Source organism: Erythrolamprus reginae, chromosome 1 (assembly GCF_031021105.1).
Source record: "Erythrolamprus reginae isolate rEryReg1 chromosome 1, rEryReg1.hap1, whole genome shotgun sequence".
Taxonomy (NCBI): domain Eukaryota; kingdom Metazoa; phylum Chordata; class Lepidosauria; order Squamata; family Dipsadidae; genus Erythrolamprus; species Erythrolamprus reginae.
This window is the reverse complement of record NC_091950.1, coordinates 219,209,263-219,225,967: the sequence shown is the minus strand read 5'-3', so window position 1 is coordinate 219,225,967 and position 16,705 is coordinate 219,209,263. Positions and strand designations below refer to the sequence as shown.

The 16,705-nt window shown below is 43.7% G+C and overlaps 1 protein-coding gene across 9 annotated transcripts in view; it reads right to left on the bottom strand.

Moving 5' to 3' along the window:
* UBE2F (ubiquitin conjugating enzyme E2 F (putative)) overlaps positions 1 to 16,705 on the bottom strand; it is a 238,023-nt gene that overhangs the window by 20,755 nt on the left and 200,563 nt on the right. For 5 of the 9 annotated variants that reach the window (XM_070732240.1, XM_070732229.1, XM_070732239.1 and 2 more), the window contains one exon: positions 5,049 to 5,081. The exons of 2 other annotated variants lie outside the window; for them this stretch is intronic. In XM_070732240.1, the coding sequence (XP_070588341.1) occupies positions 5,049 to 5,081 (33 nt within the window). 2 more of the 9 variants (XM_070732237.1, XM_070732238.1) reach the window with 2 other exon arrangements.

The following is a 16,705-nucleotide window of genomic DNA, read 5'->3' as shown; positions in this document are numbered from 1 at the left end:
AGCCATGTATTCATTTACACATATAATATACACATCTGTATATTATCAGATAGGCCTCAGAGGGCCTAACATGGCAATCAACCTTGAACATTTGTAGATGGAGACAGGGTTTAGTACCTGCTTTGGTAAACTCTCCAATGGATTACACTGAACACACCCAACAGGAGACCTTCTCAAAAGTGGACAGTTTAAGATGGAGCGTGGTCATTTGCTCACTCGGAACATATACCGAATTGAAACCAATTTTAGCTTAAAGAGATGCCAAAATGTCAAAATTCCTGAACATTCTTGAAGCAAAGAAGCAATTATGGATAAGAATATTTGATCAATTAATGTCACTCAGGAGAAAATATAGTTTTGGCAAAACAGATTATCTGTCCAAGGTTTAGATGAGTTTCTCAGATTTTTGAACTACATCGTGCTGGAAATGATACAGAATATTAATATTCTGTCAAGAATACCATAGTATTTCTGTATTTATTTATTTTATTTATTCCACCAAATAAACAAATATTTGGCCAGAAAGGGCACTATTTCTTTTAAATTTATTTTTGAAATTCAATTTTGCTGCCAGTTGTATAGTAATAAACGTAGACTTTCTATACTGAATTTCTAATTATGCGGTCTCTTTTTTCCTCAGTTGTTTTCCTGGTAGCAGTGTATCCTGATGAAGGAATGGGGTGTTTCCTATAAGAACATCATAGGACCCAAAGGCAATATTCCATGTCTTATATTCTTGGCCTGCTATATGGCAGAAAGCACAAATACACAAGTAGAATAAAGTGATATAAGCTAGTAAACTGCACAGGATGTTATAGCTTTCAGTAGATTGTGATTTTAATTATCGTATAGGATTCTTCTGCATTTTTATTATACAATATTATTTATTTCAGATACAGAAGGACAATGTAGAATAAATTTGATCTCAAGGTGAAATACACACCTTGACAACATAATTTCACCTTTAGGTGTTCTAACATGTCATATGGTACTCAAAATAAAGAAATGATACATTTGCCTTGAAAAACAGATACATGTAGTAAAGCAATTGTTACTTAGTGAAGTAGTGCTCAGGTGTGATAGAATGTGCACCTACAGGAGGAGTGAAGTAGACTTTTGGAAATAACTTAGAACCCTTCAGGATATATCTAGTAGGTAAAAAAGTTATACCTTTGGTTGATCAAAATGTTAATTAAGCCCAGCAATGAGACAGCAAGATCCAATCAGATACAATTCTTTATTTGCTGGACAGGATTTTGCCAAACTAAAGTTATAATATTCTAACTCAGAATTCCCTAACTTTTCCGGGTTGGCTGCCCAGATCTGGGGGGAGAAGGACAGAGGGGATGATTTTGTGGTAGGGGGCAGGTGCATGTATGTGTGCATTTGTGGCGACGTTCACACAAGTGATGCTGCAGGTGCCTGCAACAAGACTCATGCGAGTGGAACCATGAGAATATGCAACAAAGCTCACGCAAGTAGGGCCACAACCACCCACCATGAGGCTCATGTGACTGTGGTCGCAATGTGGCTCATGCAAGTGACACTCACGAGTGGGACTGCAAGTGCCTGCAATGAGACTCAAATGAGTGGCACAGTAATCAGATGTGACACTTGCAGAAGTGGGGGGGTGCGCAGGTGCAAATGAACTCATGTGACCTGGTGGCGATTAGGCAATGACCCAGTAGTGGGTCATAGTCCACAGTTTGGAACCACCTAACAGATACATCCTGAGAGATTCTAGTTAAATAAGTTTTGACCTGGTGGCGATTAGGCAACGACCCAGTAGTGGGTCATAGTCCACAGTTTGGGACCACCTAACAGATACATCCTGAGAGATTCTAGTTAAATAAGTTTTGCCCCAGTTTACAATCTTTCTTCTCATAATTGTTAAATGGATCATCGCAGTTGTTATATTAGTGTCATAGTTGGTAAATGAAACTGGTTTCCCCATGGACATTACTTGTCAGAAGGTTGCGATAAGTGATCATATGGTCCAGGACACTGCAACTTGTCATACACACCAAGTGTATGACAAGTTGCCAATTTTGATCATATAACCACAAATATGCTGCAACAGTTGTAAGGGTGAAAAATGGTCATAAATCACTTTACAGTGCCATTGTAATTTCAAACGGCCGCTAAATGTCCAGGATTACCTATACTGTCATGTTTGTTAAATTCTGGTATGTGTTTGTATATGTAGAGTGTGTATTGTATGCACTGTATATATTTAAAGCTTCAGGATATATTTTAAAACATGAAGTTTTATACAGTTTTTTAAATTTACTGATGTGTGCATGCATTTTGTGTTCATGCTGCCTGCTCTTCAATAGCAATGAAATACTAGAAAATTCACTATTGATTTCCTACGAACCCCCCATCTATACGATAAAATTTACTAATTCATTGCTTTGTCATCGCAAAACAGCAGAAATTTGCCTCTTGTTATCCAACATTGGAGAAAAGAAGAAGGTGCCCTGAGATGAATCTCTACATCTTCATGTTCCATTCAGCCTCTTCCTGTCAGCAAGATCTCCAGCATAGGATTCTACTTTGATGCATGCTTCCTATCCTCTGCCATACTAAGTGGGGGTGGGGGCATGGCATTAGGGTTAGGGAAGTGAGCTGGTGCGGTGAAGTCAAATAAGCAATGAGGAAACAATCAATATTAATAAAAATCTCAAGAATACAAGCAACAAGTTACAGTCATGCAATCATAAGTGGGAGGAACTGGGTGATAAGAATGATAAAACTAGTAGTAATAGTAGTGCAGACTTAGTAAATGGTTTGACAGTGTTGAGGAAATTATTTGTTCAGCAGAGTGATGGCATTCGGGGAAAAACTGTTCTTGTGTCTAGTTTTCTTGGTGTGGAGTGCTCTGTAGCGATGTTTTGAGGGAAGGAGTTGAAACAGTTTATGTCCAGGATGCGAGAGCTCAGTAAATATTTTCACTTCTATACAACTGTATCAGCAGCTCCTTGGGTAGTTTGAGCTTCCTGAGTTGGCGCAGAAAGAAAATTCTTTGTTGTGCTTTTTTGATGACATTTTTGAGATATGATAGAACCTAGAAATTTGAAGGTCTCTACTGTTGATACTGTGTTGTCTAGTATTGTGAGAGGTGGTAGGATGGGAGGGTTTGGGGGAAAGTCTCAATCTGTAACTTTTCCACGTTTTGAATCAGATCTTGTCTTGCTTTCACTGCTAACATTTCAAACTCAGTTAAAGTACTTTTTCTCAATGTCAATGGAGTTAGGGGTTTTCTTTCTTGGATTTTGAATGGAGGCAGATTTGACATCTCCTTTCTTGTCCTCTACATCAGGGGTCTCCAATCTTGGCAACTTTAAGACTTGTGGACTTTAACATGTCCACAAGTCTTAAACTTGCCAAGGTTGGAGACCCCTGCGCTACATGTTGTTTCTCCAAATATTCTTGTGATTACAAGACTATTATGGGAAAGTTATGTAGGGAATGTTTAAAGAAAGGGGTAGGAGTTGTCAAGGCCCTTGGCTTACAACCATTCATTTAGTGATCATCTAAAGTTACAGTGGCACCAAAAAAGTGACCTATAACTGTTTTTCACACTTACCGTTATAACATCCCCATTGTCACGCGATCAAAATTTAGATGCTTGGCAACTGGTTCAATGGCAACTGGCATAACTTACTTATCAATTGTCTTGTTTAGTACCAGACATTTTGGACTCTATTGTGGTCATAAATTGAGGATTACCTGTACAGGTAATTAACTCAGTATTTTCAATATGCTTAGAAATAGCATAACGGATCATTTAATCCAGAAAAACTTTTTAAAAAACTATATTAGGTGGGTAAAATCAAGATTACAAAGGTCAATCTCCATAACATCACCAATGAAGGATTATTCAATCCAATCTGGAAATCAAGATCTAAAAGTACATACTGTATTGGAACCACAATACCTCCTGAACTACACACATAGTATTTACAAGCATAAGAAGAATGATAAGGAACAAAACATTTTTTTATATTCTAGCCAGCAGTGACATAAGAAATAGACTTATTTGCATGGGTATGAATGAACTGCCTTCTGCTCAAAGTGAGCAGCTAGATCACATTTATGCCTTTAGCAATATGAAGCAAACATTGGCTTCTGGAACTCTTGTGCTTATTCCTAGAGTAAGCATGAGGGGTGATCAGTTTACTTAGTATGTGATTTACCGAGCATACTTGTAGAAGGTATCCTTACAGGTCACTTAAATCAAAGTTCTTCCCAGCAAAGAAGCAGAACAGCAAAAATCAAATAAACCCAAATGTACCCAAGACACCAACCGAAAGACTGGGGGGAAAAGGAACAATTTAAAATAAAATTTAAAGGAAAATTTAAAATTATTGCAATTACACAGAGATGTGATTAAAAAAACAATCTGGAAAAAATATAAGGGTTGCCTTTAGATGGTATACTATAAGAAGAGGTCAGGCAGAGTTCTTGCGAAAGCCAGAGGTTTGGAATGTTCCATGAAGGATGCAACCTGGGGCAGAACCATCATCATGAGTCTATGATGGAGAGTAAGCTACCTGGGAGGAAAGCCAAATAAAGCTCTGATAAAGCTCTGACGCTCTTGTTGCTATTGCTACATAATTGAACCTGGCCACAGCTCAGGTTCTAATTAGATATGGAGGATGTGTTTTGCTTTATATTTGTGCCAAGTCTAACTTTACTTGGGAGTGGGGGGTTGATTGAAAACAGGGTAAATCATATCTTCATTTTTTTTAGTTTACCGATTTTCATCACTGCAATTTAGGAAGGAGAAAAAAATGAGGCTAATGAAATGTCAAGGTTTTTTTTTTACTAGAGCTCACTACCTAATAATAGAGATCTAGTCCGAAGATATTTACACCATAATAAATGTGTTAGTTTTCAAAAGTTACGAGAAGCATGTAGATTTTGAATCAATAGACTAATAAAGGTGTTTGAAGTTGTGAAGACTAATCTGTTCTATTAAGGCTGGTTTATTATATTAGCAGATTAATCAAAATACACACTCATTCAGTGAGGTTGTTACTTACAGTAAATAAAGAGTTTAATCCCCAAACAACATCCTGAAAAGGGGAAAAAAAGATTCAACCAAAATTAAATATGTCAAATGCATTATATATAAAAACAGATAAATAGATAGGCAGACAATTAGAAAGATGGCGAAGCTACTGGAAACATCCTTATGAATTTCAGAATTTTTAAAGAACCTAATTTGCAAATTATTAAAAACAAATGCAAATCTTTGAAAGTATGCAATCTAAATTCATTAGTTCCTGACTTTTATCTTCCTATTGTAAGGTATGTTCATCTTAAAGCACTAGAGCAGGCATGTCCAGTGGAGTGCACATAGCTCTCAACCCACAAAATCACAAGTTTTTAACATTATTGTGTACATTTCTATACATTAAATATATTATATATTATAATATAATATATTATATAATGCATATAATATATTATATAATGCATATAATATATTATATTATATGCAGCCAAGACAATTTCTCTTCAGTCAGTGTAGCACAGGCAACCCAAAATTTGGACATGCCTGTTTTGTTACATTCTGACATATTCTCAGACTTTCCAAAAAATAAAATATGCTAGTTAGCTGGCTGCTTGACTAATTACAGTGGTACCTCTACCTAAGAATGCCTCTACCGGGTGCTCAAGATTTTTTTGCCTCTTCTTAAGAACCATTTTCTACTTAAGAACACGAGCCCGGAAAAATTTCCCAGGAAATTTGAGAGCGGCACGAAGGCCCGGCCAGTTTCCTATCATTCCTCCTTTAATCCCGGTCATTGAGGCTTTGGCAGTCCAAAGCGAACGAAGCATTTTCCTTTCTCTGGGCGCTTGGAGAGGGAATAAACCTCTGCCAGCGCCCAGAGAAAATAAATGCTCCCTTTGCTCTGGGCAGCCCAAAGAGGGAATAAACACTTCACTGTGGTGACTCCCTCGTGCTGCCTCCCGGAGTGTCTGGGCATGGAAAGGCAAAAGGGGACGCTTCACCCTGGCCAGATCAACTCGGCTTCAGCCAAATTGAGGAGTCACCACAGTGAAGGAAAGGTGCTGGCTACAAAGCGAGTGAGAGAGAGGAGAGGGGAGCCCTTCAGCACGGGAAAGAGGAGGAAGCAGGTAGCAACAGCAGCAGCAGCCACCTTTTGGTTATAGGAGTGGGAGGTTCCCCCCTCTTGCCTACCTGAGTTTCTCTCTCTGGCGCGGTGTATGGGAGGCAGCCTCGTGCCGGATGTCTCTTTTTTTTTTAAGCCTTAAAGTTTTGGATTTCTCTCTCTGGCGCGGTGTATGGGAGGCAGCCTCGTGCCTCAGAGTCTCTTTTTTTTTTTAAGCCTTAAAGTTTTGGATTTTTTTGATTCCCCTGACCTCACCTTCTTCCTTTGGCAGCGACTGTCCTCCTCCTCTTCTTCCTCCTCCTCTTCCCATCTAAATTCCAAGCTTTTATTTATTTCCTAATGGGTTTGCATGCATTATTTGCTTTTACATGGATTCCTATGGGAAAAATAGCTTCTACTTACAAACTTTTCTACTTAAGAACCTGGTCATGGAATGAATTAATTTCTCAAGTAGAAGTACCACTGTATATCACTTTAGATGGTTTAAAGAAATGATTTTTTGCAATTTCCTCTTGCCAATTCTACTAATTACTATTTCTCAATTTACTCCAGTGAATTGAAGGGACTCTTTGAAACAGTGTGGTACTTTAATAAGTACTGCAGAGGAGAACTGCTAACAATTTCTTTCCTATTCCACTGATAGAAATCTTACAAGGATCAAAGAGTATTCTGTTAATGGAATTACACCAATTGGATTTAATCCAGTGTCAATTAGCCAAAAAATGTAATGTATTTTCTGCTACTTGTAGCTCCTTGGTTTTTTTCTCATAAAGTAGCAAACAATGGAAATAAACAGCAAATATAAACATATTGTATCATTCACTATTTAAAATATTATTTGACTTTATTTGCTTTAATAATTATATCACTACATACAAAAATCATTTTAAATATAAGTCTTTCTCTGAAAATGAAAAAAGTATCAGTGGATAATATGGCACATGAAATGAACTATTCTTTGCTCTTGACAGTAGAAATACTTTAACAGACACTCAATTGATCAGGATATATGGGAGTCAAGAATTCAAAGTTAAGGTTTTTTGGTTGGTTTTTTGAAAATGACCTTCCTGGTCTCAGAGTTAAAAATAGAAATGCTAAATTTTCTCACAAAATTACTGAGGGACAGCTATACTGGACTTAATTCTTACACACAGAGAAGGTGATAGAGATGATTGAAACTGCAGGAACCTGGGTGAGAGTGATCATGTCATACTAGAATTCTATATAACGCAAACACAAGCAATAGAACATAATGATTTTAAAAGAGCTGGTTTTAATAAACTCAGAGAGAACTTGGGAAAGGTTCCTTGGATGAAAATCCCTAAGAGGAAAACAACTCCAGAATCTTGGGAAACTCTGAAAAATATTATCATAAAAGCCTCAGCCCAGCACAATGCCACTGAAAAAGAAAAACAAGAAATCAAAGAATTCAACATAATGCAAATACAAGCAATAGAACATAATATACCAGAGTCCTAGATTTTAAAAGAGCTGCTTCTCCAATGCACTGCTGCGGAGAGTCCAACATGGGTGATACTTCAGCCTGATTGGTTAGGAACTGAGTTAGATTAGCATAATAATTAGCTCCGCCCTGTAGCCACCCCCCTATAGCTCAGTCTTAAAAACTCAGTCGTAGTGATAGGGACTAGAGTTTACTTCTCTGTTAAATTTTTATATATGTTTCATAAGAATCTTTTAAATGTATTAAATGTATTAAATGCATTAATTTCTCCTATTTGTTTTTTCCCTCTTTTTTTCTTTTTTACAGAAACAGAAGAGGACAAGAGGATTCAGGTGTCTACCCTCCGTGGGTATAACCTGCAACTCATTACCTCCTCAGGGCTCGCACCCTCCGTGGGAGCAGCCCAGAGGTACGGCTCTCCCTGGGCTGGGTCCCTGACCTCCGTGGCCAAACCCCACCATCATGCCCAGTGGTTAATCCCAGAGCCGTTGGAGTTATTTGAGGTCCCTAGCCTCCGAGGCCAAACCTCACCGAGCTCGGAGGGGCGAAGGTACAGCTGCCCCAGTGGCACCCCACCCCCCTCCCTCAACCTTTAGAGCTCACCGCTAGCGTTTTCCAAGCCAAAAGGGGAAATCCCCGAGGCTTCCCTCTTGCGCGCCGCAGAAGAGACCGCCGATTTCGGCGGCAGATTCAAAAAGCCGACTATCAGCTGTTCGTCGGCTTTTAGGAGCGGCGCGCCTGCAGCTTCGGCGCTGAGGGAAAGAGCAGCAAAAGAACGCAGCGGGGAATGGGAGAGGCCAGCCGAGACAGGGTTGTCTTCGGAGAGGAGGCTAGGCATTAAAACAGGACGCCTGCCACAGATTCCTCCCGCTTGGTTGCGCCCGCCATTTTGGAGGGCTAGGCGTTAAAAATTAACCAACGCCCACCTGGATTTTCCCGCGCTTGGCTTCGCCCGCCATTTTCAGCAACGGAAATTACCTCACTTCCCAGCATCCCTAGAGGGCGACCCCGCCCATTACCGAGCTCCTTAGCGCCATTTTTGTTGCGAATTCGGAGCTAAGTCGGTCTGCATTTCTCCAATTTAGGAGCAATCGAGAAACCGGGTTTTTTCACCTTACTTACTGTGAGTAAATTAAAAATTGGGGATGGCTGATCAAGCATCCAGCGCTCCTACCGAGGCTGCAACTGGGAGGGAGGAGGCCCCGAAGTCAAGCACCAAGGGCCATTCCTCTAGAGCCAAGACCAAAGCTTCCTCGTCTTTAAAGGAAGCAGAAAAGAAGATTAAAGCCTTAGAGGCGCAGCTGGAGGCCACCCAAAGGCAGGCCCCGCTGATCCCTTCGCCTCCTGCACTGACTACTTGCCCAACACAGCCAACCTTGCCACAATGGCTTCCTAGCTGCTCCCCAGGGGCACATAGAGATTCAGTGGCTTCAGTGCACAGCGCAGAATTATCTCCTGACAGACAGGCTTCGCAACTGCTGCCTGAACCACAGAGGTCTGACTTTTTGATGCCTCAGACCCAATCATGGTACCAACCTCCTCCACCACGTTATGCGCCCCCTTCTGCAACATTCACCCCTTCAGCAGCGGGGCTTAGGGCCAATGAGACCTGGCAGTCTATGCCACCTGCCTTGCAAGACATGTTAACCACTGCATATACGCATGGCGTGTCCATTGGTTCCCAACAGAAGGATGGACCCCAAAACAGGCCACCTAGGAGGGACCTTTGGTCTGTACCTCATGCCTCCACTTTTCCACAAGAGGCTGAAATGGAGGAGGAGGAGGAGGAGGTGGACACAGATCATGAATGCGACCTGTCGGAGGATGAAGCCCCTCCACCAGATCAGCCTGTTTCAGTGATGCTTTTCAAACCAGCCCTTTATGATGTCCTTTTAAGGAAGGCAAAACTAGTAGCCACTGTGTCAGACGCTTCCAAGCCTCCCGTGGCAGCAGCAGGCTTACAACCAGCTGCGAGACTATTCAACGAACCGCAAAAGGAATCCCACCACATACCATCTTCACAGATTTTTGTGGAAAGCGTCAAACGCCCATGGGAACATCCAGCGGCAGCACAGGGGCCTTCCATGATGGATCGTAGATTCTACACATTCGATCCGGAAATTGAGGACTTGCTATCCTTCCCAACCATTGATCAACCAGTTGCGAGTTTAGTCTCCAACGCGATGGTCCCGTCGGACCTGGCTGAAGGGTTAAAGCCGGAGGATAAGAGGGCAGAGACACTCATACGCAAGACCCACCAGATGGCTTCATGGGCCTTGAGGGCGACTGCAGCCGCCTCTTTCTTCAACAGGACCAGTATCCTCTGGTTACAGGAGATGCAAGCCAGAGTGGGGCCAGAGGATGGACGGCTTAGACAAGACCTAAGCAAACTGGTCTTAGCATCTGAATTCTCAGCGGATGCCACCTTAACCGCAGCCAAATTCGCCTCTAGAGCAATGGCAGCGACCCTGTCGTCTAGGAGATTGCTTTGGCTTCGATCCTGGCAAGCCGACGCTAAGTCTAAATGGCGCCTGGCTTCAGCACCCTTCTATGGGTCAGAACTTTTTGGCCAGTCATTGGACAAGGTCCTTATCGAAGATAAGGACAAGAAAAAGGTCCTTCCAAAATCAGCCAGGCGAGCAGATAGGCGTCAGACTCCCTTCTACCGCCGCCAGCCCTTTCGCCAGGAGCCTGCCACGGCGGGCACACAAAATCCAAGACCTTACTCTGGCGGATACAACCAGAACACGTTCAGGAGTAACAGAGGTGGATACGGCAATAGGGGTAGGCAGTATCAGCAATCCAGGAAGCCCTTCGGAAACACCAACCAGAGGGGATTCCGTGGGCAAAAATGACTGGGATTTGGAGATCCCTATTGGAGGCCGTCTCCAGGCATTTGCCACAGCATGGAGCGGTACAACTACGGATGCGTGGGCCCTCGATACAGTCTACCAGGGGCTCAGGCTCAAGTTTCTTTACCCACCACCTCAACGTTTTATCCAATGTCCCTGGACCAGCTGCCCCCACAAGAGGGCTCTCTTGCAACAGGAGGTCCTTCACCTACTGGACATTGGGGCTGTAGAACCGGTCCCCCCAGATCAACGGGGGACGGGGTATTATTCGATAGTTTTTGTAGTACCAAAAGCCTCGGGGGGGATGCAGGCTGATCTTGAACCTGAAACAGCTCAACCTGTACATCAAATATGTCAGGTTCAAAATGCATTCCCTCCGCACTATTCTTGCCTGCGTAAGAAGAGGCGATTGGATGACCTCCATAGATCTAAAGGAGGCATACCTCCACGTACCAGTGCACGCAAACCACCGCCAATACCTCAGGTTCTGCATCAACGACAATCACTACCAGTACAAGGCAATGCCATTTGGTCTGTCATCCGCACCGCGGGCTTTCACGAAGCTCTTGGACGTCTTAACGGCATCCCTCAGATCCAGTTCAGTGCGCCTGATGGCGTATCTGGACGATATAGTCATCTTATCGAGGGATCCAGAGAGAGCACAGTCAGACCTGCGGGTGACCATTCAAACCCTAAGGGACCATGGCTTCACAATCAACTTCCCCAAAAGCCATCTGACTCCTACTACGTGTATCCCTCACTTGGGGACAGTAATAGACTCCCAAATAGGCAAGGTCTTTCTGTCCCAGGAACGTCGACAGAAGATCAGGGAGATGGTGAATCTTCTTTGTCAACAAAAGCAGGCATCTTTGGCCTTCCTTTCACAAGTACTCGGGACCTTTGTTTCCTGCATCGAGATTATTCCTTGGGCCCGCCTCCACACCAGGCCCCTACAGTGGTTTCTTCTTCCTTACCAACGAAGTCGATCCAGCCACTCTCATCGCCTAGTGTCAATACCGAGAGCGGTCAGACGCTCCCTCCCATGGTGGCGCTCGTCGGCCCTGCTTCAAGGTTCCACCTTCCTGAGGACAGCGGAACTGGTCATCACCACAGACGCCAGCCTCACGGGCTGGGGAGCACACTCGGAGACGCAAGTGGCGCAGGGGCTGTGGACTCCAGCGGATCTAGAAGACACCAACATCAATCTTCTAGAGCTGAGAGCGGTCTTCCTAGCTCTTCAAGCCTTCCACAAGGAGTGTCAGGCCAATCATATACTGATCCTCACGGACAATGTGGCCACCCGTTCCCACATCAACCATCAGGGGGGAACGAGGTCGGGCAGGCTAATGCAGGAGGCCAACGCCCTCATGTCCTGGGCAGAGTCAAACCTGCTATCCCTCAGAGCGGAGCATATCTCGGGGGTGGACAATGTGCAGGCAGACTGGCTCAGCAGGTCCACCCTACATCCAGGAGAGTGGCACCTGGGGAGGAAGGCGTTCCAGGCCGTGGCAAGGAGATACGGAAAACCGCTAGTGGACCTGTTTGCCACGTCACACAACACTCACCTGCAACGCTTTTTCTCCCGCTTCCCGTCACCGGGAGCCGAGAGGGTCAATGCCCTCAGGAGCCCATGGCCGGAGGGCCTATTGTACGCTTTTCCACCAGTATGTCTTATCCATCGGACAATTGCAAAGCTGATAGCAGAGAGAGCCGAGATAATATTAATTGCTCCTTACTGGCCACGCCGTCCATGGTTTGCGGATCTGATGGACCTGTCAATATCACCACCATGGCGGCTTCCAATCAGCCTGGTCTCCCTCAGCCAGGGGTCAGTCTACCATCCAGACCCCCAGTGGTGGAGGCTTGCCGCGTGGCACTTGAGGGGAACAGGATGAAGGCAGCGTCACTTCCAGAGGACGTAATAGCTACAATTCAGGCAGCCCGGAGACCTTCCACCACGAGGATATACCAGGCTACCTGGTCAGCCTTTTACCAATTCTGCAGGGCTAGAGGAGTGGATCCACAAGCAGCATCAGTGGACCACGTGCTGTCCTTCTTACAAGTAGGTCTGGATAAAGGGCTTGCCCCGAATACCCTTCGCAGACAGGTGGCAGCTATCTCCACCATAGTCAAACTTAACGACTGGAGATCCATCTCCCATCATCCCTGGGTGAGAGATTTTCTCAAGGGAGCCTCCAATCTTCGGCCTCCAACAGTACACAGATTTCCATCATGGGACCTTTCCTTCGTCCTGGACACTTTAACAGCGCCTCCTTTCGAGCCGCTCCGTAATGTTTCACTTCAACTATTGTCTTTCAAAACGGCCTTCTTAGTGGCCATCACATCGGCCAGAAGAGTATCCGAACTTACGGCCCTTTCGGTCAGACCAGACTTATGTCGCTTCCACCCCAATAGAGTGGTTTTACGCCTGGACCCAACCTTCCTGACAAAGGTGAACACCTTGTTTCACAGGTCCAACGACATTGTCCTCCCTGACTTCTGCGCACAGGGGAACCATCCGCTGGAACTACGCTGGCACAAGCTAGACGTGCGGAGAGCGGTTAAAATCTACATCCGCCGGACGGCCACATTCCGAAAGACGGAGGCCCTTTTCGTGTCCTTTGCGGCATCCATGATGGGAGCCAAAATATCTCCCACAACGTTTAGTCGCTGGGTGACTTCCTGTATTACGACTGCATATACGTCAAAATCACGGACAGTACCGGAGAATATCACGGCGCACTCAACCAGGAGTGCGGCAACTTCTGCGGCGTGGTCCACGCAGGCTCCCTTGGAAGACATCTGCCGAGCTGCGACTTGGACCACCCCAAACACATTCATTAGACACTACAAACTGGACTCATTTGGGTCCTCTGATGCGGCCTTTGGCCGAAGAGTGCTGCAGAGGGTGTGTGAATCACATGCGCCCCTGGTCCAGCCTTCTCCCGCCCTGTTATCTTGATCTTGGGTATATCCCATGTTGGACTCTCCGCAGCAGTGCATTGGAGAAGGACCGTTGAACTTACCTGAACGGTCTTCTCGATGCACTGCGAGGAGAGTCCAAACCCATCCCGGCCATTTGGCCCAGGGGCTCAGTCTAGTTATCTTGTTGAGTTAATAAAGTTGTGTTGATTGCACTACTCCTTCGTTTTTTTTGACTGAGCTATAGGGGGGTGGCTACAGGGCGGAGCTAATTATTATGCTAATCTAACTCAGTTCCTAACCAATCAGGCTGAAGTATCACCCATGTTGGACTCTCCTCGCAGTGCATCGAGAAGACCGTTCAGGTAAGTTCAACGGTCCTTTTACACATCACCTGATATGCTTATATGTACTAAGCATTCAAGTTTATAAGCTAGGAGGTGGAAAATGCGAATAAAAACGATGATACGGTCAAAATACAATAGTAATTGGGGACTTCAATTACCCTGATATCAACTGGAAAACTAGTTCTGCACCAAGTGAGAAATCAAACAAGTTCATAACCAACCTAGTTGACAACTTTGTTGTAGAAGAGCAGCCATACTGGACTTAATACTTACAGACAGAGAAGTGATAAAGGGAACTGAAACTGCAGGAACTTGGGTGAGAGTGATCATGTCATACTAGAATTCAATATAACACAAATACAAGCAATAGAACATAATGATACCAAAGTCTTAGATTTTAAAAGAGCTGATTTTAATAAACTCAGAGAGAACTTGAGAAAGGTTCTTTGGATGAAAATCCCTAAGATAAAAACAACTCAAGAATCTTGGGAAACTCTGAAAAATATTATCATAAAAGCCCAAACCACCACAATGACACTGAAAAATAAAAACAAGAAACCAAAGAAGAAACCAGCATGGCTGCACAAAGATCTCTCTAACAAACTGAAAGACAAAAAAGGACAAGTACACAAAATGGAAAGAGGGACACATAACCAAGGCAGAATATCAGCGTATAGCCAAAATCTGCAAAGACAAAATCAGGAAAGCAAAGGCTCAGAATGATCAAAGACTTGCAACAAGTCAACGTTAATTTCAAAAAGTTTCTTCCAACATATAAATAATAGGAAAAATTAAGGAAATGTTCGGTCCACTAAATAGAGAAGATGGCAAAGAAGTAAAAGGCAGCAGAGAGACTGCAGAACTGCTTAACTCATTCTTTGCATCAGTTTTCATGCAAAAACAAACTATAGTTCAGCCTACCAAAAACATAACTGTAAAAGACAGATTAGTAATAAAAGTTAAAATAAGCAAAAAAAAATAGTAAGAGAACAGCTGTCTGATCCTGATGAATATAAGTCACTGAGGCCTCACAGATTATATCCCAGATTTCTAAAGGGGCTGGCAGATGCCAGACAACAGACACAAAGCACAGCTGCTCAACACCAATTTTGCATCAGTTTTCACACAAAAAGAAACCACCAACCAGCTAACCTGCAACACAGCTGAAATAAAAACAGCTTTGGAACTGAACTGAAATAAAATAATTGAAATAAAAACACAGTAAAGGACCTCTTGTGGGAACTCAATTAATATAAATTGCCAGGACCTGATGGACTATACCCCAGAGTCCAGAAAGAACTGGCAGACAACATCGCGGAACTACTACTCTTTATCTACCAAAAATCTTGGAACACAGGAAAACTACCAGAAGATTGGAAACGAGCCGACAAAGTTCCCATCTATAAAAAAGGAAAAAAAACCAGACCCATGCAACTACAGACCAATCAGTCTGACTTCTATACCTGGTAAAATACTGGAAAAAATAATAAAAAAGCAGCGTTGCCACTACCTAAAAACTAATGAGATAATAACCAACAGCCAACATGGGTTTGTCAGGAACAAATTTTTCAACACTGTAACCAAATCAGTAAACCAACGCAACACAGTCGACCTAATATACTTGGACTTCAGTAAAGCTTTTGATGAAGTAGATCACAAACTCTTACTCCACAAATTAGAAAAAAAATGGGGTAGATTACAACACATGTAGATGGATTAACAGTTGGTTGACCAACCACACCCAACGAGTTGTCCTCAATGGCTCCAAGTCCACATGGAAGGAAGGTAGGCAGCAGGGTACCACAGGGTTCAGTGCTGGGCCCAGTACTCTTTAATATTTTTATTAATGACAAAGATGAGGGAATAGAGGGGGAGCTAATAAAATTTGCAGATGACACCAAGCTGGTAGGGGTAGCCAACACTCTAGAGGATAGGCTCAAAATACAGAAAGATCTCGATGGACTAACACTATAGACCCAAACTAACAAAATGAAGTTCAACGCTGAGAAAAGCAAAGTGCTACCCATAGGCAAGAAAAACCCAAGACTCACATACAAACTGGGAGAAACCACACTTAGCAGTAATGACTGTGAAAGAGATCTCGGAGTCTTGGTGGACAACCAACTAAATATGAGCCAGCAATATGCAGCAGCGGCTAAAAAAGCCAACACAATCTTAAGCTGCATCAACAGAGGGATACACTCCAAGACTAGGGAAGTACTAATATTACTATACAATGCCCTAGTCAGACCACACCTGTATTGCATTCAATTCTGGCCACCTCACTACAAAAGAGACATAGAAATTCTGGGAAAGGTACAGAAGAGAACAACCAAAATTATAAAGGGACTGGAAACCAAGACATACGAAGAGAGGTTGCTGGAACTGGGCATGGATAGTCTAGTGAAAGGGGGGGCTAGGGGGACATGATAGCAGTATACAGATATTTAAGGCGTTGCCACAGAGAAGAGGGAGTCACACTATTTTTCAGGGCACCAGTGGGCCAGACCAGGAGCAATGGATGGAAACTGACCAAGGAGAGATTCAACCTGGAAATAAAGAAGAACTTTCTGATGGTGAGGGCGATCAACCAATGGATGGCCTGCTAGCGGAGGTTGCGAACACTCCAACACTTGACATATTCAAGAAGAAATTGGACTGCCCATCTGACTGGGTTGGTGTAGGATTCCTGCTTGAGCAGGGGGTTGGACTAGATGACCTGCAAGGTCCCTTTCAACTCTAATAATAAATAAATAAATACTGGTACTACATCTACATGGAGAGAAGTAAGCAGTGGGGTACCACAAGATTCTGTCTTAGGCTTCTGGTTTGGTGTTGCAGCAACATGGTCAGGACAGTGGGCCTCTGTAAAATCCAGGCTGACACCTCTTTGTTGGTGGGCCCTAAGGGGCCAAAGTCATCCTGGAGGAGTGACAAAGAAAGGAGGAATCACGGAGACTTCCGGTTGTGACGTCA